Raw genomic sequence first — 27,977 nt, 5'->3', positions numbered from 1 at the left:
ACTGAATGAGTGGATGAGGGACGAGTTGTGGAAGCCTGTACTCAGAAGTAAGAAAAACTAGATTACTAGAATAACCTGTTCTGTGCTGTTGTGATCCAGATAGCCATTTGTTTGGCCAGTGTAAGCAGAGGGCACTGATTGGTGAACAGTGGTAGTGCCTCCTCCAGCCTCTGCTCTTAAAAGTATCGCTGTGTTGCATGAGAGCAGACTTACCCAAGGACGACAGAGGACCACGGCATCACCTGCAGCTTTTCCTGAGATTAGGTAAGGTCACTGCTCCTCGCTCCTCACAGAAACTCAACCTAGACATACACATTAGAAGATAGCCTAGCCATTCATCTACAGTGACCTTATGTAATGCCACACACGGTGGAGAATTTCTTAATTATTACATCAATTATTACATAGTAGCTATCACTGTGGTCTGTAAAAATATTTCATGTTAATTGCAGCTTTCCCTGAAATTAGGTAAGGTCACTGCTCAGATCAGATTTCAGATATTAGTTTGACATGACGAACATTAGAAAAACGTAGTGTTTTTACAGTCCTGAATTTAGTCAAACAACAAAGTAAAACTCAACTATAATTAAGGGCATATATAAAACACGCTAAAATGATCAAGAGAACAAGGGCAGTAAGTATAAATTATTCATAGTACAGTTTAAGAGCACGTGGGATAAAAGCAACCTGGTCTCATTAGGGAAACGTTTGGTTAGCAAACCAAAGTTTTGGATTAATAGTGCCTATATCTCGCTACGTTTCACAAAACTGCCGTCTATGGTTAGCTGCCACATCTTGGTGGGTTTTTTCTTTCGCGAGCCACCCGGGGGATTTTAGCTCAATTGTCAACACGCTCGACTTCCGCTCCGAGGGGCAGCTGTTCGCAGGTTCGAATCCGGCTGTGTGCTGAGTCTGGTCTTCGTCGCAAGCCCAGTCTGCGCAGCCTGTTCCTCTGGTCTTCGTGCATTGGGTTGAATTGCACGGCTCGGCCCTGCACACAGCCGGATTCGAACCTGCGAACAGCTGCCCCTCGGAGCGGAAGTCGAGCGTGTTGACAATTGAGCTAAAATCCCCCGGGTTGCTCGCAGATGCATGCAGGTGGAGGCTTTGGAGAAGACAGGAGCAGAGAGTGGAGCTCAGATACACTAAGACACAGGTGGAGGCTTTGGAGAAGACAGGCCAGAGATTTGGAGTATATTAGTAACCATAAATAGCTTAGTGCTGTGAACAACAGCAGTCTACCTTAGTTGAATATTCCATTACATTTAATCATAGGGGTAACACTTTATTTTAATGTGTCGCTGTTACAGTGTACCTACCTAATTAGGTACAGTGGTACAACCTGTGTAACAACATGCACTATCAGATACTATCATTGTACTTGCATTATGTATTTGTGGGTACCTACATATAGTTGTTACATTGTAATACTGAGTGCTTTTACAAAACTTTGCCAATTTGCCTAAATTTTCATCAGAGGCAAAGAGCTGACCTGAGACCTGCTGGATGGCGTAAATCTGGTCATGATAGATTTGATAGACAAACCATTCTTAGCTCCAGTCAAGTCCTCATTGTCTTCAGTGTGCATGTAACAGCTGTGCTGCTACAACCTTTTTACTCTTTGATACAGTGGAATAAACCTATTAAGTGTACCAGTTAATTACTTACATGTACATATGACATGTATGCAAGGGCGTCGTAGTGGGGGGACAAGTGGGAATAAATTACCCGGGCCCCAAGTGGGGGGGAGGGCCCCTAAGGAGTTGAATTTTATTTTCCTTAATAATAAATAATTTCCTTAATTTAAAGATCTTAATAAATGTTATTAACTAATATAGATGCAAATATTTCGGTTAAATGCATCAGTTGATTGATGTATTAAATTGTGTCCAAGCCAACATTGTTTGAGGGCAGGCACCCTCTCCCTTGCACGAAATGGTTCAGTCCGCCTTCCCCTGCTAGGCGCATTTTTGAAGTAACGTTCATTCTGCCGAAGCGGCAATGCAGACGGTCACGGTGTGAAGATGTCTAAGTCTAAGAAAGCTAAATCCGGTTCCCAGAAAAGAAAAGAGGCAAGAAAAGGAGAAAAAAAGAAATGAGGGAAAACAAGTGTTAACAGCCTTCTTTCCCAAGAAAGGTGAGCCCAATGTGAAAGCAATAGTCTACAAATTAAATGAACTCCTGAAGGTTACAAAACACTTCAATACCACCGCGAATCCGCGATCAGTGCTAAAACAGCATAACACAAAATTAGAAATAACATGATGCCTGATTTATAGCTTACCACAACATTTCAATAGCCTACTAATTCGAAAATTATTATGAGCTTAACTTCGTAGGCTCAATGTTATATAGGTTCATGAGGAAAGGCTGTCAAATTAGTAGCAAAGCTAACTTGTGAAACGCATCACACTCAGTAAGCTATAGATAGCTGTTCTCAGCCAAAAGTGTTTTCATTCATTTCATGTTCTAGCTTTTACACATTCTTCAAGTAAAACAGAAATTCAGTGAAGTCTTGGGTAATAAGATTATTTTCTGTTATACAGTACATATAAGAGTTGTTAGATTAATTCAATGTGTTATTAGATAGTAGTTAGTTGTGAACCTCATGCTTCATGCTTACAGCCGGTGGTTGGTTGGTTGGTTGGGGGGGGGGGGGGGGGCATGGCCACCACTTGTGCATAGGGCCCAGAATTTGGTGCTACGCCCCTGCATGTATGTTATGTCTTCAATGTCTTGGAACAGGTCTACTAATTCACTACATAGTACATATATCAACTGTGTTGGTACACACTTATTGTTCTTTGGCATAAACCCATTAAAATGAAGTGTACCAGTTAAGTACTTACAATTACATATTACATGTATGTAGTGTCATTGGTGTTTTGGAACATGTCTGCCATTGCCCTACATTCTGTAGTACATGTATCAACTGTGTTGTTACACATTTATTACTCTTTTGATACAGTGGAATAATAAACCCATTAAAATAAAGTGTACCAGTTAAGTACTTACATGTACATATTATATACATCCTGTCAATGATATCATGCATCCTGAAATTGATGTGTTGAAACGTGTCTGCTGTTACACCACACAGTACGTGAATTAGTAGACCTGTTCCAAGACATCGAAGACACAACATACATGTCATATGTACATGTAAGTAATTAACTGGTACACTTAATAGGTTTATTCCACTGTATCAAAGAGTAACAAGGTTGTAGCAGCACAGCTGTTACATGTACACTGAAGACAATGAGGCCTTGACTGGAGCTAAGAATGGTTTGTCTATCAAATCTATCATGACCAGATTTACCCCATCCAGCAGGTCTCAGGTCAGCTCTTTGCCTCTGATGAAAATTTAGGCAAATTGGCAAAGTTTTGTAAAAGCAGTCAGTATTACAATGTAACAACTATATGTAGGTACCCACAAATACATAATGCAAGTACAATGATAGTATCTGATAGTGCATGTTGTTACACAGGTTGTACCACTGTACCTAATTAGGTAGGTACACTGTAACAGCGACACATTAAAATAAAGTGTTACCTGATAAACTTTTAGAATACTTTGAGCACTTATGCAGTCAGCATAGGCCTCTTGCATTGTTTGCAGGTAGGCCTACATTTAATTCCATTTTCGATGGCAAACGCAAAACTTCGCCAAAACAACCACCAGTGGACAAAAAGAGTATTACATGTGTACTGTTAAGACTCGCCATAGAGACTGAATGGGAGAAATTACGGAGGTTATAGTTTGACGATGTCGTACTCCCATGCGGGCCAGATGCTATATACCACGGACATGTGTTGGGGGGCCACCAAAAATGAGATGGCGGGCCGTATCCGGCCCGCGGGCCGTAGTTTGGGGACCACTGCACTAATGTGTGTGTGTGTGTGTGTTACCCTTTCAGTTTACATTAAAGGTGACAGCTGTGTGTGTTGAGCATGAAGACTCCTGGTTCTGTGCTGCTGTTGCTGTGGGCAGCTCTGGTTGTGGTAACAGGAGAGAGTAAAGATCTCCAAGAAACCTGCCAGCCTGACATCCACTCTGTGCTGAGAGAGATGAGGGCTCTGGTGGCGGAGCAGAGAGTGGAGCTCAGATACACTAAGACACAGGTGGAGGCCATGGAGACCAGGCTGAGAGCCAGTGAGAAGACAGTCGAGGAGCAGAGAGTGGAGCTTAGACAGACTGACGCCAGACTGACAGCCAGACTGACAGAGAGTGAGAAACTAGTGGAACAACTAAAGACTGAACATGAGGGTGAGTAATCTGATTCTGGTGCCATTTGTGTATAGACCCTTTCAACTGAGGCATTTCCGGTGGCACAGAATACAACAATGAGTTAATAGTAACTCTGGAAAAAACAAAAATTAAAAACAAAGTTTTGTAGAGCACCACACTAAAGTCCAATACATTCTCATTACAACTTATCTGCATTGTAAAGTTTAAACCGGAAACCCTCTTTGAACAGATTGAAAGTGTCTATTGTGTAAACTTTCAGATCATCGATGTTATTTATATATTTTTGGTTTTGATATGTGTTGAGTTATGTGTTCTCATTAATCATATAATTTATATTATGTTATGTTGCTTACTATTCTCATTTTGTTTTGGGATAATGCTACTAACTGATGTACACTAAAATGTGCAAGAGTTCATTGTGCGCATGTGTTATGAACAAACAGGACTTTTATTTTGACTCAAGTTAAGTGAATGTGAAACTTAATAGCCTACTCAGAACGTGTTGCTGCTCCCTCGGGTACTGACGTTATGCCAGTGCGTTGAGAAGATGTAAACCAAAAAATAAATAATACTAAGAAGATATATCTGGATCATTCTTTAATGGATGGATGACAACAACATATTGCACATACACATGGCGGATAGAAATGAAACCTTAAAGGTGCCATGTGTAAGAATTGAGGTAAAAATATCAAAAAAATTAGCTACACGCATCAAAAGAATGGGAAGAAATAAGGGTAATGTCAATAAAAAAATTACAAGGTATAGTGCTGCATAGATATCAACCTGAATTAGCATGCTAAATTACTAGCCACAGCCCGACAGGTGTCATAATACCAGTTTCGGCCATGTGAGGCGGTATGCGGGCAACATAACCGCCAGCCAAACTGCAATACACGTTTCTCGGTTGTTACTCTAGGGTAGACCAACTCACTTTCTGAAGGTATACTGCCCCCATCTTTTATGGAATGTGGAGTATGAATTGATTTTTTGCCGGACATTACACATGGCACCTTTAACAATATGTTTTAACTTGTGGTTTACCAATGGGTGTATTTCTCATTGTCTCTCTCTATCTGTGTATGTGTGTGTCTCTGTGTGTGTTCTCAGCCCAGGCAGTGAACCTGAACCTCACGGGGAGTCAGGTGGAGAAGCTGAGAAGGGAGAGAGAGGAGAGGAGGGTGTCTTTCTCTGCTTCACTGAGTGGATCTGGACATATAACTATAGGACCGTTCAACACAGCCACTAACCTTGTCTACAAACACGTCTTCACCAACATAGGGAACGCCTACAATCCAATCACAGGTAGGAGCCGTTACGTTCGAACGTTCGTTGCTACTACGGTTTTGGGAAACGCTAACGTAGTGTAACGATGCATCGGACTATGTAAGTTCCACCACCATAGTTCACACTATCGTTTTTGGAAACAGTTGTGTCGTAGCCTACTTACATAGTTTCAACCATGTTAGTTGCTAACGTAGTTAGCAATGATGCTTTTGGGAAACGCACCCCTGGATGTTTACTGTCTCGTAATAGGACTTACAGGCAGCTGGAAAACAATTAAACGAGAGTGGTATGAATAGTAAAATCAAACAAGGAAGGAGAAAACAGTAAAAGTTACTTACATGCAATGAAATCATGACTTGCAGATGTCACAAGGTCGGTTCGTTCGCCGCTCACGGGCCTCGAACCCGCCACCTTGACACACACACCGGCATGGGAGACAAAACGCTCTAACCACTGAGCTAAAAGCCCAGGCTTCCAACTCAGCGGTTAGAAGCGTTCTTAAGGTTAGGGCTGTGAGGATTTACACAGGCAACTAGCACGCTAGCTCAGTCTGCCTCCGTTACACAGACAGCTCCGAGCAGAGCAAAGAGGAGGTCACGGCCTCATTATGAGGCAAGTCTGTGAAAACAAAATGTAGCCTACGGTTAAATCTCAAAATGACAACTTCATTTCTCATTATTATGACTTTAAATCTCATAATTATCACTTTATATCTCATAGTTTTGACTGGCAGTATCTGGCAGTTTTTTTTTTTTTTTTCAAGTGGCGGAAACGGGCTTCGATATGTTTTGGATAAACTAGAGTGGTGGACACCGAAATTTTGACGATTGGTCCTGTCTCGACTTTTCTGACTCGCTTTGAATCCCCTTTACTGCTTCAGAGGGGGTCATCCCTATGTTCCCCAGGTCCTATGTTCCCCGGGTCCTATGTTCCCCGGGTCCTATGTTCCCCGCTCGGGGTTAGGGTTAGGATTAGGGTAAGGGTTATGGTTAGGGTTTTAAAAAAGGGTCCTATGTTCCCCGGTCCCATACAAAGCGGGGAACATAGGACCCGGGGAACATAGGTACGCTCCCTCTTCAGAGTGGCTGCCTATGGGCATGCACAAACATGTCCTAAAAACAACCCTTAACGTTCGTTTTCAAAACTGTGCAACTGAGTGGTTAGTGGTGTTTGTTGATTATTAAAAACAAATATATTGGCGCAATGTATGATTTTTAGCTGTGTTATTTGCTATTGTGGAACTATTTTTTTCAGATACCTCACAACCGCGTATAAACTTCCGCTCAATATTTGAGCATGGTGCATAGTCAGTAAAAGAAGAGGGATTTTACAAAATGACACATAAAAAACGACAGAAACTGTATTCACGTTGTGCATGAACTGTGCTAAGGTGCTGCAGACACTTACAGTAATAGCCTATCCAGAGTTCTTACTGCTTTATTTTTCAATAAAAGCATAGCAAAGGGAGGGGGTTGTTGTCACCCTACCTGGCCTTGAAAGCTTTTAGTACTTGGTTCTTTTACTTTAAGTACTTAAGTATGTTTCATAATAGGCTACTCGTCATACTTAAGTACTGTAAATAATAGATACTTTTAGACTTGGTGGAGAAGTGGTACAGTATGCTTATAGATTACTTTTACTTTTAATTTTCTGATCAAATATTGTACTTCTACTCAAGTGTGTGTTTCAGATAAACAACTCTGGTTTCTCTGTCTGTCCCAGGGGCCTTCACAGCTCCAGTTAGGGGGGTCTATTACTTCGATGTCTTCGTCTTTGGGGATGGTGGTAGACTCACTGCAGTCTCTCTCTACAAAAACGGAGAGCATGTTCTCATTGCTTACAGTGCTGGGGACATTCACCATTTGAATGCCTCCAACGGGGTATCTCTGCTTCTGGAAGTGGGGGATGTAATCAGTCTGGAGTTGCTTCCCAATGCCTGGGTGAGAGATACCAATAATCACCACACCACCTTCTCTGGACACCTGCTCTTCACCATGTAGCCAAGCATCAGAACAGACCCATAGTAATAATAATGGAACAATCGCCATTTTAGGAGTGGTGGTGGTGGTGTGTGTATGGGGTGGTGGTGGTGGTGGGGGGGTGTATTTAACTATATTTTCAGTTACACTGCTCCTGTATGGTTCTCAGATCATGTTAACACATGGAACTTTATATGGGTGTTTTCTACATGTGGATGTTGTTCACTATTTGGGTGTGCAACACATTTGTAAAGTCAAAGTCCTCAATTGATTGCAGATTTAAATATCAATCCCAAAAGCTGTGTGAATGATTACAAAGCACACTCTGTTAACCCTTATTATATATAGTTGTTTTCAGCAGAGTCAAGGCTATCCAGATCTGCCATCATGTCATGTATTAGTACTAGCATTGATTTTATTTTTATTTTTAAAGAGTTAAAATATAAAAAGCGTATTATAAAAATGATTATATTTTGACCTGTATCTCACCATGGCAAGCTCATAGCTCTACATGCATTTCATGTGTGTGTAGGGCAGACTGTCCTGAATCGGGCAATATAATTGCCATGTTGGAGGGATACTCTGGGGCTGAGCAATTTACAGAAATATGTGGTGTGTGATTTATGGAAATAAATGCCATTTTTTATTTAGTGATGAAAAATGACCTTTCTGCGCTCCATATCTATGACACGAACTGATCTGACCTGACTTGACCCAAGCTTGCATGTTAGCATGTGTGCCATAATGATTCTTAACGTTTTACTGCATTGCCATGAACAAAGTAAAGGCAAAAAAGGTGTTTCTTTGTTCAACAAATTGGGATGCAATGTGAGCCTTGAATTGGAGGCCATGCAGGAATTTGCTAGGATCTCAAAACTGGAATATGAACATGCTTTGCCGTAGAGAAACACACAATAGCGTTGGATTATAAACATGCTTTGCCACAAAAACAGACAAAAACGTGGGGTAAGTCCAGCTATATGAAGTTATTATTTTGATGTCCCTTCGTCTGTTTTATAAGCCAGAAGGATGTACTTGGTATCAAATGATAGCTCTGTGTCTCCTCTGTTATCTCACATGCTTAGCATATCTATCCGATCACGGGTCCGCGAGTAATTCAAACGAGAGTAATGGGTGTGCAGCGTTGGTTTGTGTACATGACGTTAATATTTTGCAGTCACTTCGTCTGTTTTTATAAGCCAGAAGGATCTGTATACATGGTACCAATGGATAGCCCTGTGTCTCCTCTTTCATCTGATATGCTTGCCATATCTATGCGATCACGGGTTCGCGAGTAATTCAAACGAGAGTAATGGGTGCGCAGGTGAACGCAGAGAAGTATAGACTGTAAATATGATGCTATTTGATTTAATTTCATGATTTTTTAAAATTTTCATACTTGATCGTACAGACAAGTGCTTCTCTGTCATGCTATAAAGGTTTCATCTCGCTGCGATGAACAGCCGCAGAGCAATGTAACAGAGAAGAAAGGGTGTGTTTTTTGACGCACTTTGCGTCAATCGGGTTCTAAGGGTTAAAATAAAGATGCAGTGTTTTCTTGAACTGTTTCCTTTTTGAAATAAACACCACCTTTGATACTTTTGTTGTAGTAGTCGTCGTCTGAAGGGGAGACATACACAAGTAATATTAAAAAAGTGATATTATTATTATTATTATTATTACTTGTGAGTTGTGGTGGTAGTACTAGCAGTAGTAGTAATATTATGACTGCTTGCTAGCACAGCACAGTTATTTAGAATTTTCGGTCATGGATTCCTGGGACACTGAAACACTGGGGCGCATGGAATTTGATTGGCATATAACCCCACTAAGCTGATATAGAATAGAAGCTTTTGGGTCCCCAGGGGCCAACCATAACCAGTCTATAGCTGCTCATTTATGGTGTAGTGCCACCTAGTGGAAGACATAAAAGCAAAAATCAGGCTCTTCAATCTTCAATAACCACTGGATGCACACAAAGTTTCTTGACATTCTGCCCATAGGAAGCACTGCAATTGGTGCATTTCTGTACTTCAAGAACTGCAGTGGTTCTCAACCCCCGCAGTGGTTTTCAAGGCGCAACCCTCCAAAATCATGTTTGTGGCCCCACCGCACCCCACCTGCATGCTCCCTGGACTTTTTGCCCACAGAAAAAATATATGAAGAGAAGTCATCAGTGTTTACATAGGACATGATCATGTTCACAACAGGAATTCCTGATCATAAACAACAATGTTAAACAATAGCTAGTGAAACAACACCACCACAAAGGACTATATACAGATAGTTGTTTTGAATGATAAATTAAAATAAAATTGTGATAAATAAAAATGTAAAATTCACATGTGGAAAACTGTTCTTATAAAGTGAATTACTTTACCAGGAATAAACACAATGACATAATGCCATAAACAACACTTGAAAGAGTCAGTGGGGATGAAATCGCATTATTTATCAGAATATTTCACTGCAAGAAAAGGTATAAGTAAGTATATAAGTATAAGTATACTCTTTTGATTCCGTGAGGAAAATTTGGTCTCTGCATTTATCCCAATCCGTGAATTAGTGAAACACTCAGCAGTGAAAACACAGTGAGGTGAAGCACACAATAATCCCGACGCAGTGAGCTGCCTGCTACAGTGGCGCTCGGGGAGCAGTGAGGGTTTAGGTGCCTTGCTCAAGGGCACTTCAGCCGTTCCTACTGATCGGGGTTAGAACCGGCAACCCTCCGGTTACAAGTCAGAAGCGCTAACCAGTAGGCCACGGCTTTGTCAATGGTCAAGGTAATGCATCTACATGGTCTGGGGTCTCTCTTCATAAAAATGGAGAGCATGTTGTCATGACACACTCGGCAGCCAACCGCCAGATTGAGCTCCTCTAATGGAGTTTCACTGATGCTGGAGGTGGGAGATGTGGTCTAAGTTGGTGTCTCATGCATGGGTGTTTAATAGTAATAACCACCACACCACCTTCTCTGGCCACCTGCTCTTCCCCATGTGATCACATCAGCAATATTCTAGAACAGAACACCTGCACAGAAGGATGTTTCTGACACACAAACACATTTGGCTCATTGAGCTTTACACTTCAATGGCATTTTTGAATGATTAGCATTCATTGTTATTATGTTTTAACAAGACAAAGGTTTGCTTTGTTTTGTGTTTGAAATTTTGAGATAAGACAGAATCTCCCTGCACCTGCATCACACCTGAGGATGAGATTGTCTTTGAAAACAGTTGTTGATGAGAAATTTCTTTAGAAAAAAGAAAATCTCATGAAGAAATAAATATTTTCAAGGAAAACACATTGCTCACAATTATTGGCACCCCTAAAAAATCGTATAAGCAAAACCTAACAGAAGCATTTCCCTATCTAATTTCAACTTTGTTAAGTTAATCAGTGTCTGTGAACTTTCAGAGGTAGTTCATTACTTTGGTTTTTTAAGGTATGAAAATAAAGTGACAAAGAGGCTAAATCCTCTTGTCATTTTTCAACATCAGAAAGACAAGATAATACACTAAATTTAAATAAAAAGAAAGTGTGTTGACATTTGTAAGTCAGGGAATGTTTATAAAAACTAGGTACTTTGTTGAAAATGCCTACTGTATATTTACAGTTAAAACAATGATTGAAAGGTTCTAATCAACTGGAAATGTAACAAACATGCTTGGACAAAGACCCATGGTTATCTCGCCCCCACATACAGTATGGAGGATGGCAAAAGGCAGAAAAAAGATAGGCAAAAATTCCACTAGGACCACTATTGGAGAGTTACAGGCAACGGTGTCATCCTGGGGTCACCAAGTCCCACAAACAATCTTCAAAAGTGACCTCACTCCTAATAGCTTATTTAGAGGGCATGCTAGGTAAACACCTGTCCAGTCATTTAATTAATGTAAACTGCAGGAGTTACTGAATGGTACAGTGACTTTGTCTGGAAGTGTGGTCTATTGTCAGATGAAATGAAAATTGGCTAGGAACACTTTAGGTGTGTTTGGCGTACATTGAAGAATGACTATACTGAAAAGAACCCCATACCTAACGAGAATTATGGTGGAGAGGCTGTGCTATTGTGGGGCTGTTTTTATTCCCAAAGGCCTTGGGAATCAAATTAAGGTGCATGGTATCCCCAACAACAAGAACAACCTGAACAATTTAAAAAGGAAATCTGTCAATCTCTGCCAAAATACTAAACGTTGGTCATGATTGGATCATTCATCAGGTCAATGAACGACAACAAACCTCTCAAAATAAATATAGTTTACTGAATGCAAAATCAAGCTTTGGCCCTTGCCATCTCAGTCCCCAGATTTAAACTCCACAGAAAAACAGTGAGGTGAGTCAAAGAGGAGAATGCACAATTGTGGACCTAGGAATCTGGACGATCTGGGGAGATTTTGTAAAGATGAACGGTCTTAAATCTCTTGCTTTGTATTCTCCACCCTATGGGGTGTCATAGGTGAATATTGCAAGCTGTTTTATTGGCAAAGGGAGGCTTAAGAAGGTATAATAAGCAAGGGTGCCAATAATTGTGAGCAACGTGTTTCTGTTAAAAATATTCAATAAATATGTATTTCTTTATGATATTTTCCCTTTTCTCAAAACAAATTTGCTTCCCTTCAAGGTTGGATTTTTCCTATTTGTTTTCATTAGGAGATTACAATACATCACCAACATATTATTTTTTTATATCAGATTTTAGTCAACTTTAGCATGAGGTGCCAATAATTATGGAGGGTACTGTATATTAGCCTCAAGGAAAAAACTATTAGCAACTCTTGAATGTCGTCATGTTTTTGTTTTCATGTTACCAGGAGGCATGCCAGTAGACATGTATTTTCATATGAGGGTAGATGGGATTGTCTAGAAGCTGACAATCGCATGATGGTGGGATACTCTATTGCTTAGCTGTTTACAAAAATATATGTACTGACATAAATATTTTATTCATTGTGAATTGTTTTATTCACTGACTTCTTGTCACTGATTCACTGGATGAAGAATGTGTAGAATTGGGTAACTAATTACAAATCATCTGGATTATGTAATCCGATTACAAAAAAGTAACTATGTTCAACCCAGTTTACATAAAAATATGTAATCAGATTATAGTTACATTGTTGAAGATTGCTTGATTACTTTTTGACTATATTTTTCAATACACAGTGCCACTGCTCGCCATTTCGGTGCCCTACGGTATGAGTGAGTTGCCTTGTGGGTTAAGTGGAGTAAGTCGGACAAATATACTATTTTGGTGGACACAATGAGTGGACCATTTTCCTTGTAAACATCACGTAGGCTTTGATTTGGGAACCCAAAATCATTGTTTCCCCTATAGACATTTTTCCAGTAGCGGGAGTGTTGGACATTTTTGAAAAAAATACTCCTTAAATGAAGGCTTCTGGTGAGTTTTCTCAAAAGAAACGGACAGATTGAGAGTTACAAATATGACATAGCCTAACCATCAAAAGATTCAAGGCATCTGCTATGAAAAAAGATGCCAGTTACAAGCAGCAGGGTTACTGCAGCACTTGAACTGGTCACAACAAAAACCTTGGTAACTGACAGGATTATTCATGCTTTTCTTTGTGTTAATTTTCAGCTTTTTCATTTACAGTATATTATTGGAAGAAATTGATATGGAAAAAGTGGCACAGCACAGAACATTTATAATTATTTATAATTTATTGAAAATTAAACGGCATAGGTCACTACCCCCTTGTCAGCTAAACTATTTCATGATTTAATGTCATTACATTGTATTGAGGCTCTAGAGATAGATAGATAAATATATAGATATATAGATAGATAGATACTTTATTGATCCCCAAGGGGAAATTAAAGGTCTCAGAAGCATTCAGACATCACACACAACATACACTTACAGCATAAAAAGTAATATACTGTAAGTAGATAAAAAAAATACTAAAAATATGAAATATACTTAATCAAACATCCACATAGTGTGCTTAAGGATGAATAAGCATGAGACGCTTCAGTGACAGGCCAGGGACTGAGCCTGTGATTCTGTATGCATGGTAAGGTGCTCTATGAGCTGACCAGTCCAATTAATTTAAATGCCTGTCACTTAATTCGATTTCTGAGGAATGCTGGGAGTCTGATGGGAAAATAGTTGTGCATAATGTGAAAGGACATGTGGATGTAATGAGATTTTATGAGATATATCACCAAGAGTAATGGATGTCCAGAGCTGTGTGTAGCATGCAAATAGGATTCAATTTAATGTAAGATCAAACATGAATTTTCTTGGGAACCGTTTAGAGAGGGAGGGGTGTGAATGTGGACACAATTTCAGTTGGCCACATAGTTAGGTGGGACAGAAGACACATTTGGATCCGGCCATGCTTGCATGTATTATGGTGTTGGTGCACTTTGACATTTGTAAATGTTCGAGGGAGAGTGAAACGCAGTTTGCAGTCAAGCTACTATTTATCGGCTAAGCTTGTGCGCCCCCTCTGAAATAGACAACAAGGGACATGCTCTTACCCATGAGAATAACATTCCATAATAATATGTAAATAAATACCGGTAATACAATTTATTCTGGCCGTGCATTGGCAACCCTATGTATTTTAAGTCTGTGTAGCATCAAAATGTTACATTATTTTTGCAATCCAAATCCTTGGATTACGTTACTGATTAAAAAAGTTGTAATGTAGTCTGCACTCAGTGATGGATTACAATTGAAAGTACTCTGACACAACACTGAGATTGTGTCTTATACTCCTTAGCATTGGTGACCGGAAACTAGATGAATTGCATAGCATAGCTTTACAAAAAAAGTTCTGAAAAATAAATCATCATAGTCGTATTCTCTTAAAATTTGAAAACACACGTTCTTGCACTGTGTGAACTTCCTTGTAGTTTCTAGACAGCTGATACCCCTCATGCCAGGAACACAATCAGGTTGTTACAGTAAGTCTGACTGGCCCAACAGCTATTTCATCCAAAAACGCATACTAACGCAATCAGTCTGTTTTCACAACCTATAAACCATGCAACTAATAAGGAAGTAAAATTGTTATTTAGACAGGGTGAACTTCTGCCCATTGTATAATGCAGATATAGATATTACAAGGAAGGGAATTTAAACACAGTCAATACCTTGCCATCTATTGATGTCACTGTGGTTCATTGATATGTCTGTCATTTTTTTCCTGTTAAGAACAGGCATAGAGGCAATAGGACTCCTCTCTCTCAAGGCAATATGACTGGTTGCTTTTGTTGGTGCCTTTTGCTCTATGAACTTGCACAGGTAAACTTGCTCGTCTTTACTTACGTACAACTTCACACAAGGAGGGTTTCAAATCAGGGCTGACGCTTCAGCAATAGCCATCACTGACTGTCAACATTTGAAGCTAGTGACTTGAATTTGATATGAGTCACTATATCCAGTGGAGCTCGATAAGCAGCAGGGTGACATGCCCTTTTTAGTTGGTTTAAAATCAGACACACCACCACCTTGAACTCTTGTTCAGGACAGGAGGACAGGAATTTGTGCCAAATATCAGTTGTGGTTTGACTTCTGAACTGACTGTTTTCTTTTCAGCTGTCACCTCACATGCCAAGAAGAGATTTGGATCTTTGTGCACTTCCTTCGGGTAAAACATTTTTCTGATTACATCTACAGCAGTGAAGATGAGTAGCCTGACTGCATGTTTTAAATGGAATCTTCATCACTGTGGTTTCAAAAACATTGAAGTTTATTAAGCCTTTTATCACTCAGGCAACATAGACTTGGCACACTGTGGGATAATGATTCTCTTGATTTCAGCATTAATGTCACATTTTCCCAAAGCATAGGTCTACAATTGACATATGTCTCAAAACATGTCATGAAATACTTTTTAGGCAGTTGTATTCAAAACAGTGACGTATCAATCTGATGCAGGAATAGAACAAGTTCTACAAAGAAATGTTTACCTTAATACATAGGACTCTTCAACTACTTAACTGGCCTGAACTAGGGCTGTCAAAATAACTGATTAATTTTGATTAATTAATTTGAGAAAAAATAACTGATTAAAAAAATGAGTGCAGATTAATCGATTCTGTATGACCTTTGACCCCGAGCCGTTCTAGTCAGTAAAAATTAGACTGTAAAGGAGAGAGAAGAAAACGTGCTGCCTGGATCATTGATTGGAACATTTACTATTAAAAAACGTCCTGATGGTGTTGATAAAAAATAAAGTGTTGAAAATAAAGTCCTCTGCAATGTCTGCAGCAAGGAATTTGCATATCACCTGTATAGTCGCACATCAATGCAAAGAAATAAGTGTTGACATTGAGTGGAGTGTTAATTTATTTTCATTGTGTCCCCTAGGTTATATCTGTGGCCCGAAATGCCTTGTGTTACGGCCCTGCTGGTCATTCCCAGTATAACACCTTTTCTAATAGACCTCTGAAGTTCGCCTACAAAAAAGAACCAAAACGGCCATCTTTGCCCATATAAGGAGATCCGGTTCTTAATTAAAGCTAACTACCTATGGCAAGTTGCATTGAAAGTTAGCTCTGGGGTAGCAAAAATCTAAGTGTGCCGCCTTCACGTACTGGAGATCACAATATCCACTCGAAGGCAGAGGACAAAAGTGTGTTCAGGAAAACGTCTGCATTTCAGACATTTTCATCCCCGCGAGAGTTTAGCAGGTGCGATAATTCAAAATCCCCATGTTATTTTCCCATAGGAAAAATCGCCAGATATCGGATGTCAAAGATGGCAGCTTTTTTGTAGGCGAACTTCAGAGGTCTATGCCTGTTGGGGCTCTGCCCCTTTCGTCTGGGCTGCCTTGTTACTAATCTGCAGATCATGGAGTGTGCCCATTGGTGCTGGGAGTAATGGGTGGCCCTATAAAGAAGACCTCATGGGTAATGGACGCCCTCTGCTCTCTGCACTCGCTCTGACTCTGATGCTCTGGCCTGGTTCCTGGTCACTCCGTGGCTGCTCCGCGGGGGAGAGCCTCAGCCCGTCGCTCCTCACACCGACGTCGCGTTTTACACTTTTGTTTGATCACCCCTAGACATACTTTGCATTACACTATCCTTTTTCATACACTACACTGACTTTATCTTTTAATGTTAAAATAAATGTATATTATTGAACATATCGCTACAGTGTGGTCTCCCATTCAATGTCACAGCTACTTTGAGCCAGGTGGTTGGGACACTTGTATGTGAAAAAAACTTCTTCCCAAAGCACTTTTGAATTAATTTCCTCAGCATATTAGGTCATATCATAGATTATTATGGCAATTATTTGAACAGTGAAAATAATAATAAAATAGTTTTTGAACTTTAATGTTTAATGATTAATCAATGATTCATTTGAATTTAAATATTTAAAATACTTTCACAGCAAAAATTATATATGCGATTAATTTAGATTAATTAATCACAGAGTATGTAATTAATTAGATTAATTTTTTTAATCGATTGACAGCCCTAGCCTGAACATCTCTGTCAAACAGAAGCGGCTTTGTCCAGACATTCCTGCTTCCACCACAACCAAGCAACACCACCAAGTTGTTCAGAAATAGAAGAGGAGAGCAAAGTGGACACAGCATTTTTTGGTTATATAAGCAATGAATGTTGTATACTTATGTAACCTGTATTGTGTTAAATCAACCCGGACTCGAACCTGCAAACCTGCAGCACCTCAGATCAGCAGTCAATCCTGCTACCAATCGAGCTAAATCCCAGGCTGCTAGCTCTCTCGCTAGCACGGCTCTCACCTAATCACTCTCTGATGATAGCATGTAAACTTTTACTATCAACATCAGCTATTGTAATCCCTTGCATTAGCTTTTAAAATGAGCCTTGGTTTTCTTTGAAAGAATTGCTCAAGCTGGTTGCCTGATTGACAGACCTGTCTAAAAGGAGATGTCTGAAGATATTATTTCTTACCCACGGTGAGGTACTATTCTAATTCCAGTGTTTTGCTTATGTGAAGGCTTAGTGTTGAATGAAGACCAGCCCTTTTCTGCACTGTCTCCAGGTTTGTTCAATAATTAAAGCAAATAAGAGGTATATATGGATTTTTCCCCAAATCTAGAGCCTTGTAGAAAATCAATCAGAATGCCATACAGTACAAGATGTTAATGGTTGGTCAGTCATACTGAGAACATGTTTGTCTTCCACCCTACTAAGTTTGGGCTGCCTATGAATAACACTTTTCATTATATTAATGCCCAAACATTGCTTACAAGACAATGTGATTTTCAGGTTGCAAAACTGAAGTAATTATAAGAGCTGACATTCTTGATATAGACAAGGTTTGAACCAGTGGCGGAGCTAGGGGGTGCTTAGGGGGCTTATGGGCCGAATCTTTTTTCAAAAGCCCCGAATCTTTTTTTAGTGTTTTAAATTCCCGGCAACTCTTATTTCCAATATAACTTCCCCTCGGTTTCTCTATAAATGTCACCAAATGCTCTATTACTGAGGAAATATATCCCTTATTTTCAAAGCCCAATATTGAAAAATAATTTGACTTACACAATCTATGCCAGGTCTCTGGGCTATCCGCTATGGTGATTTCAATGGTTAGATTGATTTGTTTAGATCCAGGGAAAATGCTGCCTTGACAACGCTACGTCATGGCTTCGGTGTTCCAAAAAGCCTCTGTCAGAAGTCTGTCACTTTTACAGTCTGTGATAAAACACTTTGTGTAGGCCTACATGTTGTTGAAACGTTATGGATATTAGAACGTTTTTCAAAAGACCACCCAGCTCCGTTCAAGCAACAGCATCGCCCAGTGAACTGACGGATGGTGTTGTTTCAGGTTGGTGATTTCACTGTTAAGAGCTTTCAGTCAGTTAGGCAGGCTAACGTTAGGCTACTTGGCTAGCTCCCTAAATACTTAACGTTAAATGTCCTCGTTCGTCGGCGGAAAAGGCAAATTCAGTACTCTCATAGGCTAGCTAAGCCTACTGCAGAATAAGAAATTCCAGCTCCCAAAACAAAGTGATCCTCGTCTTGTAATAAATTAGGCTACACTGTTTTGAAATGTCAGAAAACCCATTAACAGTTATCTGCCCATGTCAACTTTTCAGTGTCATATGTTGCACAAAAGAATGTTAACTGTTAGCCTATCTTAAAACCTTGTTGATATCCTATCCACCACCACAGATCTTATAATCCAAGAGTCCACATAAATATAAAAGTCATGTTATGTTGTTTTGGCTGCCTAACTAATTATTTACAAAAAAAAAAAAATTTGCTGATCCGAAAGACTCAAAACTATAATTTTACACAGTGTAGTGCCAGTCAGATACCTTGAATCTGTTGAATGTTAAGTCTCAATGTGTCCATTAGTTTACACAAAATTCACTAGAAGTCATTATTTAAGGTGGGTTATTTAAAAAAAAAAAAAAATGGGCTAAGCCCCGAATGTTTACAATGTCTGGCTCCGCCCCTGGTTTGAACAAAATCTGATTTGACACAGAATGACCCACATATGGATTATAAAGGTTTAAATATGTCCCCAAACAGAGGCTGCTCATTTGTGAGGTACGTAAATATGGACTGAATGAGTGGATGAGGGACGAGTTGTGACAGCCTGTACTCAGAGGTATGAAAAACTAGATTACTAGAATAACCTGTTCTGTGCTGAAATTATCCAGATAACCATGCAGTGTAAGGGGAGGGCTCTGATTGGTGAACAGTGGTAGTGCCTCCTCCAGCCTCTGCTCTTAAAAGTATCGCTGTGTTCATATAATACCTTCATGGCTGTGTTGCATGAGAGCAGACTTACCCCAGGATGACAGAAGACCACAGCATCGCCTGCAGCTTTCCCTAAGATTAGGTAAGGTCACTGCTCCTCGCTTCTCACAGAAACTCTACCTAGACAGACACATTAGAGGATAGCCTAGCCATTCATCTACAGTGACCTTATGCAATGCCACACACGGTGGTGATTTTTTTTATGACATTAATGAATACATACAGTAGCTATCACTGTGGTCTGTAAACTGTAAAAATATTTCATGTTAATTGCAGCTTTCGCTGTAATTAGGTGAGGTCACTGCTGGGGGTGGGGGGTGGGGGGTGGCCCCCGGGGACCAAACAAAATGTTTCCATGAAAGTCTAGTGGGGCTACATACCCACCAAATTTAATGTGCCCTGGTGTTTCTGTGTCCTGGGTATCGTTGACCAAAAATTCAGGAAGTAGATGACGAAAAAAACACGGAAAAAAAAAACATTGACAATCCCTACATGACCACTTCGCTAGCGGCGGTCATAATCACTGTAAAGTCCCCATGCAATAATGTGTCTTTTTCCAGGTCCAACTGGGCCCACACCGGCTTTTTTCCCCATGGACAGTAAAAGACTATTTACTCATAGACATTTTATTTTCCCTGCCATTTAGAGTAGCCTACAAGAAAATTGTAACTCGCTGCATCACTTTAGTCAGAGACTATGGAGAGCAGATTGAGAGCCAATGAGAATAAATATCTGTGGTGCGTGCATGACACACTAATGTGTGTCTGTGTGTTACCCTTTCAGTTTACATTAAAGGTGACAGCTGTGTGTGTTGAGCATGAAGACTCCTGGTTCTGTGCTGCTGTTGCTGTGGGCAGCTCTGCTTGTGGTTGCAGAAGAGAATAAAGATCTCCAAGACCAAACTACAGTCAGCGACTGCACCCAACAAACCTACCAGCCGGACATCCACACTGTGCTGAAAGAGATGAGCGCTCTGGTGATGGAGCAGAGAGTGGATCTCAGATACAGGTGGAGGCTTTGGAGAAGAAAGCAGAGATTATGGAGACACGACTGAGGGCCAGTGAGAAGACAGTAGAGGAGCAGAGAGAGGAGCTCAGACAGACTGAAGCCAGACTGATCATCAGTGAGAAACTAGTGGAACAACAACAAGACTGAACATGAGGGTGAGTAATCTGATTTTGGTGCCATTTGTGTATAGACCCTTTCAACTGAGTAATTTCCGGTGCCACAAAGTTGGCATTCTTTAGAGCACATCTAAGTCCAATTAATTTTCATTACAACTTATCTGCATTGATTTTGAAAGTTGGCTGAGTGTGAACTTCCAGATTGAGGATATTATTTACATATTTTTGGTTTTGTTATGTTTTAACGGTAACAATTTATAATAACTACACACAATTCATCATTTATTAAGCCTTTTTTACTTATTAGTTAATGGTTTGTTCATCATTAGTAATTTATTGTTCATACATAATGTATCATTAGTGAAGCATTTGTTCACACAGTTATGAATGGTTTGTTCATAGTAAATAAGCCTATATTTAAAATATGTTTATACATTACATTACATTTATACATGTTAATACTGAATAAATGATGCAATAATATGTTTTTGTTGTTACATGCACATGCACTAATGATTAGTTAGGGTGAGGATACATATTTTAGAAACCACTTTCTAATACTATAATTCATGATTAACTCAGGAGTTACAAGTGGTTAGTTAATGATATTTTGTGAGCTCTTCTAAAGTGAGGATGTTTTATGCCTTGCAACACATCCACAAATTAGCTATAGGGTTTACATTTACATTTATTAATTTAGCAGACACATTTCAACCAAAGTGACTTACACATGTCAATGAAATTAAAAGGCAAGGCCACATTGGTGGATGCTTGAACCCATAACTTAATGGGTTACTGCATGCTAACTAGGGCTGTCAACAAATAATCTAAATTCGAATACAAATTCGAATAGTTTTTAAAAACAGAATTTTGAAGGTGATAATTAATATTTGAATGTGGAACACGCCCGCGGTAGCAAAGGCGCGGCTGTCAGGGACATGGTCACAGAAGTTGTATTGTCTGGCACAGCGTCACTGCTGAAAGTTGACTTACATGGAAGATGGCAGAAAGTGCAGAGCTCAACTCAACCGTAGCAGAGAAAGTGATTTTAACCCCAAAAAAACCCAAAATCTAAAAAAGCCATGTCTGGAAGTACTTTGGATTTTGGTTGGTAGAAGGTAAAATTGTGGAGCCGCAAGATAAAGTAGAGTCTTGACAAATTCTTGACACTTGCACCGCCCACCACCAACTCTTTGTCTGCAACACGACAAAAGGTCATCATGCAGAAATGGATTTTGTTCTTTTGTAAGGACATGCAGGGTGCGATTTGTGAAAAAAAAAACAGATGTTGAATAAGTTTGTAAATCCTCCTGTACGAACGATTCATAGTATTTTCATGGCTAACAATAGCCTAGGCTATATTTATTTTACCTTTATCTTTAGTTTAGTTTTAGTTTAGGCCTACCGTTGTGTATGACTTTAAACAGCGAGTGTGCTCTTTCGGTATGATAATCAGCTCCTCTAATGCTATAGCCTACGTCTTGACAAGCACATTTACCTTATCACATATTACCTGCCTGATCAGGCAATCAGGCACAAATTGCCTGATTTTCTCAGCTCATGTGTTTAAGTGATTACACCTGTGATTGTTAATGAATCTAGGTATTTAAGGTGCATGTGTTTGGTAGTGCCTTTGCTGAGTTCTCCTGTGTGCCACCTGTGTCATAAGGGTACCCCAGTTTTTAAGAATCCTCTTTTTTGCCTTTTTTGACTTGATGGTCAATGCCTATGCCTGTGATACTTTGCAACAATCTGCAAGAACTTCTATTTGCCTGCCTGTTTTTGTGACTCAGTAAAGAGAACTCTGAATCCTACTCCTCTGCATTTTGGTTCAATCATATCTGAGGGTGGTACAGGGGATTCATCTCCTCTTTTCACTCCGGAGACCAGGGTTCAAATTCCTGTGCGGGTCTGACACGTGATGATATGATGCCATTGAAATCTTGAGTTAGTGAATTGGCTACCATTCTTTCATTTTGTAATTGCTGCATATGTGCATTCTCTCTCCTGCAGATTTGTGTTCCGTAGCCAAGTGCGTAATATTGCAAAAGTTGAAAAAATAAATGTGTTTATTGTACAGAAAATAAATAGCCTATACATTCAGTTATTTGGCTACAGTGCAGTGAAGAGTTTGGAGAGTGAAGTAAGATACAGAAACTAGGACAACTTGGAGTTTTATGAAAATAATTTACGAACCATTAGTCATGACCATCAAGCCTCCCGCTAAATAGTTTAAATAGCCACCAACATTTTTTTTTGCAATACAAATTTTTTGCGACCTTAAATTGCTTGCACAAAACTCTTGATCGGCATTCAACATTTTGTTCATTTTTATTCATTATAATAATACGAGTCATTGACAAAATGCGCAACCAGATGTTTGAATAGTTTGTATATATGTATTTTTTTTGCAGGGAATATTCAAACGCCAATTTTGAGCAATTTTGACAGCCCTTATGCTAACCTGGCTTTTTAACTGAGTGTAAACATGATTTACAGATGATAATTAATGTAGGAATAATGCTTTATAAACGCAGAATACAACATTTACTAATTGTTTAAATATGTTTAATAATTGCTTAACTCTTGCATAGTTGTAGGTGTTTCTATTTGGGCCAAGGTAGTGTAGTGGATAATGAGCTGGACTAGCATGCAGTAGCCTGAAAAATTGGGGGTTCAATTCCTGGCTTTCACTGTTGTGTCAATGTCCTTCAATTTAATTGACATGTGTACCTCACTTGTCTGCTAAATGAATGAATGTGAATGTAATCTTTACAACTCATTTGAAAAAGTGTTGTAAGGCATAGAAAGTCCTCCCTTTAGATAAGCTCACAAAATATCATTAACGAACCACCTGTAACTCCTGAGTTTATCATGAATTACAGTATTAGGAAGTGGTTTATAAAATATGTATCCTCACCCTAAATTATCATTAGTGCATGTGTATGTAACAACTGTTAAATAATGGAAATATTACTTTATCAACAAAATATTATTGCATAATTTATTTAGTATTAATCAACAGACATGGGAGACTCGAGTCACATGACTTTCTCCCTCCCTCTTAAACACGTCCCTGTTCCATATGTTACAGCCTAGTAGTAACAACAGTAAGAAGGCCTAGCTAACTGCCAGCAATCAGCATAGAAAAGTAGTTTACTTCACATGTTAGGCTTATGTATAATATGATATAGCATTGACAGTCCTAAACCCCCCTAAAACCCATTGCACTGTTGCGCTTGTCAAAGTTTGGCAGCAAAGTCAGCAGCAGCGTTTGATTGATTGATTAGTTCACTTTTTCAACATTATTGGGTCCATGGAGATGTGACAGGTCAGGACAGGTGTAACTTGAACTGTTTGAATATATTTTCATGATTTGATGTAGCTTACCTAATATTTAAGGCATATTGAAACAATAAGGCTATTTTATAATAGGTCTACTTGAAATACATTTATTTTTATTCGTATACATTTCATCTTATTCTATAAACTGTTCAGATGTATGTGGCTTGAATGAATGCAATGTCTATTTGTTTGTTACAAATAAAACTCCAGCAGTTCATAACTAGCCTATTGTAGCTTATTTTAAATTAAAACATCGGTAAATCATCATTTGTATGATTTGGCTATGACTTGACTTGACTTGCTTGACCCAAGCTATGACTTGACTTGACTTGACTTGCTTGATTGTCACGAAAAATGACTTGGACTTGCTTGAGACTTGAAGGTTAAGACTTGAGACTTGCTTGTGACTTGCACATGTGTGACATACTCCCACCTCTGATAATTAATAAACATATTTTAGATAATGCCTTACATACTATGAACAAACCATTTATAACTGTGTGTACAAATACTTTATTTATGAGAATTAACATAGGAGTAATGCTTTACAAATGATGAACAAAGCATTTTTTAATAGTTTGCAACTGGTTTATAAAGGGAAAATTATTTCATTTATAAGTGGTTGTTTAATTATTTATTAAGTATAAATCATGTACTTGCAAACATATTTTTGGATAGGCTTATTTACTATGAACAAACCATTTATAACTGTGTGAACAAATGCTTTACTGATGATAAATTATGTATGAACAAGAAATTGCTAATGATGAACAAACCATTAACTAATAAGTAACAAAGGCTTAATAAATGATGAATTGTGTGTAGTTATTATAAAGTGTTACTGTTTTAACTTGTTTTTACCTTACTTGTGTATCTGTGTGTGTGTGTCTCTGTGTGTTCTCAGCCCAGGCAGTGAACCTGAACCTCACGGGGAGTCAGGTGGAGGAGCTGAGGAAGGAGAGAGAGGAGAGGAGGGTGTCTTTCTCTGCTTCGCTGGTAGCATCTGGAGATGTAACTACAGGACCGTTTAACACACACACTAACCTGGTCTACAGACACGTCTTGACCAACATAGGAAACGCCTACAACCCAAACACAGGTAGGAGTGGCTTTCAGTAAATGTATTTGTGATGTTAAAGGAACACCCCAAAGCACCACTAGCACTTTTAATTAGATTAGAAATTGAATAACGTCTCAAACGGAATAATAACTAGATGTACCGCAGAGCGGTACAAAATATGACCGCCGCCCAGTCCAGCACATTTTTTCCACAAAAATAAATCACGCTGAAAAGCCTATATGATTCTAACTGTCTCACTAAATTGCATTATCCACACTCAATTCTCACTGGTATCTGCTAGACAACAAGTACCAAAACATGATTAGTTCATAGATTTCACATGTAAATTTCATTTTATACAACCCCACCTCCATCTTGCCTGTTCATAATTCTGAGAAAATCTTGAATTGTGTGCATGTGTGCATGTACATGTTTATGTTATGTGTGTGTGTGTGTGTGTGTGTGCGTGCTTGTGTGTGTGCCTGCGTATGTGCCTGTGCATGCATGCATACATATGTCTACTGTGTGAGTATGTGTCATACGTATGATTACTGTGAATGTATGTGTGTGCGTGTGTATCTGTTTGTGCACATGTGTGCACATGAAATGGGTTAACATGACCCCTGGAGGCAAACATACGGAAAAAATGGTCATCCTAGGCCCCTACAGTTCTCAAGATATTCACAGAGAACTGTGTCTGCCCTACTCTCCTTTCGGGGGGTCCAGTCCAGCGGGGGGGCTACAGATCAAAACGAAAAACGATGGTTCCATGCTATCCATGTGGGGTTACATGCCCACCAAGTTTTGTGTACTCCGGTCTTTCAGTGTCCCGGGAATCCTTGTTGGTGTACGTCACTAAATGTACACATAAATTATTTTATTGTAAGGCCCCCCATGAACGAAAGTACAGAAAACTTCGCATGCATTCGGAGGGTGTCATAATGATCCTACACTTTTAATTTCGTGCAGTTTTGACCATGTCAGCCAGAGATATTGTGATGAAAACACCTAATTTTTTGCTTTTTAATTTTTAACTAGGTGGCGCTATACATGAAATAAGTGGTAATGGGATGGGTTGACATGCCCCCTTAAGACCAACATACATTAAAAAGGTGGACCTCCTAGGCCCTACGGTTCTCGAGATATTCCCAGAAAACTGTCTCCGGTCACCTACAGGCCAGTTGGTGTATAGTAACATAAATTAATTTATTGTGTGGCCCCCCATGAACGGAATTCCACGAAACTTGGCATGCATTCAGAGGGTGTCATAATGATCCTACACTTCCAATTTTGTGCAGTTTTGACTATGTTAGGTCACAGATACCTGCGGTTACAACACCTCATTTTTACTTTTTTGTGTTTAACTAGGTGGCGCTATACATGAAATGAGTGGTTGACATGGCCCCTTGAGATCAACATACAAAAAAAAATGGTCCTCCTAAACCCTACGGTTCTCGAGATATTCACAGAAAACTGTGTCTGCCCTACCCTCCTTTCGGGGGGTCCAGTCCAGCAGGGGGGGGCTACAGATCAAAACGAAAAACGATGGTTCCATGCTATCCATGTGGGGTTACATGCCCACCAAGTTTCGTGTACCCCGGTCTTTCAGTGTCCCGGGAATCCTTGACGGAAATTTGGGCATGCGAAAAAAAAAAAAAAAAAAAAAAAAAATCTGACTAAACCTATATGACCGCCGCTTTATTATCATATCATAAACACATGACACATATCATATAAATAAAAAATATGCTTGATATATATGCCTGATCCGATCAGAATTTTAATCGGAATGAAAGTGGTGGTCGTTCCTATTCCGATTGAACAGCCACATACGGTCAATCGGATTGCTTGCTATATCTTCTCAAGGAAAAGTAGGCAACAACGGCTATTCTGATCAAAGATTCTAAAGCGCACCAAAACACATTTAACACACACACACACACACACACACACACACACACACACACACACACACACACACAGAGATGTCTTGTAGAATGGCTGTAAATAATCCATCTCCAACCCTTTCCTCTCTCACACACTGTAGATATGTTATGACTCATTCTGTGTCAAATAAGGTTGTTGTGGCACCATCTCAGATTATGTCCAAACCTTGTCTATATCAAGAATGGGGCCCCAAAACCAAAGCCTGTAAAATATTTCTGTTCAATCACGTGTCTTCATATTATTTTCACCCCTTGAAATGACATTTTTACAGCTTTAAAATCACACTGGCTGGTAAGCAATGCTTGGGCATTCATTTAATGAAAAGTGTTATTCATAGGCAGCCCAAACTTTGTAGGGTGGAAGAGAAACCTTCATGCTCAATAGAAAAAACTGAAATCATGAAGGCTAAATAACATAGGGTAGTAACATTAACAAAATATTTTATCATATTCCTCAGCATATCATTTTAATAAGAGACTTATGATCCATGACAACGGAGGCTAAAGTTAGCCTACATTTTACACAAATGACAAGATGCAGGGTAGCCTAAAGTTAAAGTTGACACTCCATTTGAGTTGTTTGTTTTAAGAAAGTAGACATGGGCTTGCACTGTGTATCCTAACAAACCTTTGGACGTTACACACACAAACCAAGGCCTTGTTAGTCATTAGGCACGTACTTAGGAAAACAAGCCTCAAATCGGTGCCTCATCTGACATGGCCCTTTTTTCTCGACATATTGAAGCCTCAGTTAAAATGAAATACTGCAATGTAACTTCCTCTCAGCAGGTAGGCCTAGATTGAGTACACCTGTGTGTTGTTTGCTGTGGGGGACGGTTGATGTGATCAGTTTCTCTGTCTGTCTCAGGGGCCTTCACAGCTCCAGTTAGGGGGGTCTACTACTTTGATGTCTTCGTTTTGGGGAATGGTCATGCATCAACACCCACTGGAGTCTCTGTCAACAAAAACGGAGAGCATGTTGTCATTGCTTACAGTGCTGGGAACACCCCCCATGTGGCTGCCTCCAACGGGGCTTCTCTGCTGCTGGAAGTGGGGGATGTGGTCTATCTGAAGCTGTGGCATCATTCTCTGGACACCTGCTCTTCACCATGTAGCCAAGCATCAGAACAGACCCATAACAAGAACAATGGAACAAGCGCCATTTTAGGAGTGGTGGTGGTGGTGGTGGTGTGTGTGTGTGTGTGTGTGTGTGTGTGTGTGTGTGTGTGTGAGTGATGGTGGTGGTGGTTG

The 27,977-nt window shown here is 39.6% G+C and overlaps 1 protein-coding gene across 3 annotated transcripts; it reads left to right on the top strand.

Moving 5' to 3' along the window:
* The first annotated feature begins 94 nt into the window (after positions 1 to 94).
* LOC143124611 (uncharacterized) lies at positions 95 to 27,977 on the top strand. Of its 3 annotated transcripts, none has more exons than XM_076286264.1 (4): positions 95 to 264; positions 3,918 to 4,267; positions 24,625 to 24,819; positions 27,595 to 27,977. In XM_076286264.1, exons 2-4 carry the CDS (start codon positions 3,952 to 3,954, stop codon positions 27,960 to 27,962), a joined length of 879 nt encoding a protein of 292 aa, XP_076142379.1. In that variant the 5' UTR covers positions 95 to 264; positions 3,918 to 3,951; the 3' UTR covers positions 27,963 to 27,977. The 3 variants fall into 3 exon arrangements, with proteins under 3 accessions (XP_076142379.1, XP_076142378.1, XP_076142380.1); XM_076286263.1 differs by lacking the exon at positions 24,625 to 24,819 and adding an exon at positions 5,360 to 5,554 and having other exon boundaries at positions 183 to 264; XM_076286265.1 differs by lacking the exons at positions 24,625 to 24,819; positions 27,595 to 27,977 and adding exons at positions 5,360 to 5,554; positions 7,259 to 7,847 and having other exon boundaries at positions 184 to 264.

Source organism: Alosa pseudoharengus, unplaced genomic scaffold, assembly GCF_046254945.1.
Source record: "Alosa pseudoharengus isolate Yale_2024_CS ecotype anadromous, Long Island Sound unplaced genomic scaffold, YU_APseudo_1.1 YU_APseudo_1.1_scf_15, whole genome shotgun sequence".
NCBI lineage: Eukaryota > Metazoa > Chordata > Actinopteri > Clupeiformes > Clupeidae > Alosa > Alosa pseudoharengus.
Note: the sequence above shows the minus strand (reverse complement) of the source record. Positions and strands in the feature narration are given on the sequence as shown.

What these genes read in the sequence shown, in the direction of transcription:
- LOC143124611 (XM_076286264.1), top strand. Translation starts at nt 3,952, where the DNA reads ATGAAGACTCCTGGTTCTGTGCTGCTGTTGCTGTGGGCAGCTCTGGTT. An exon ending in ACTAAAGACTGAACATGAGG is followed by an intron (nt 4,268 to 24,624) that starts GTGAGTAATCTG and finishes GTGTGTTCTCAG; the next exon opens with CCCAGGCAGTGAACCTGAAC. An exon ending in CGCCTACAACCCAAACACAG is followed by an intron (nt 24,820 to 27,594) that starts GTAGGAGTGGCT and finishes TGTCTGTCTCAG; the next exon opens with GGGCCTTCACAGCTCCAGTT.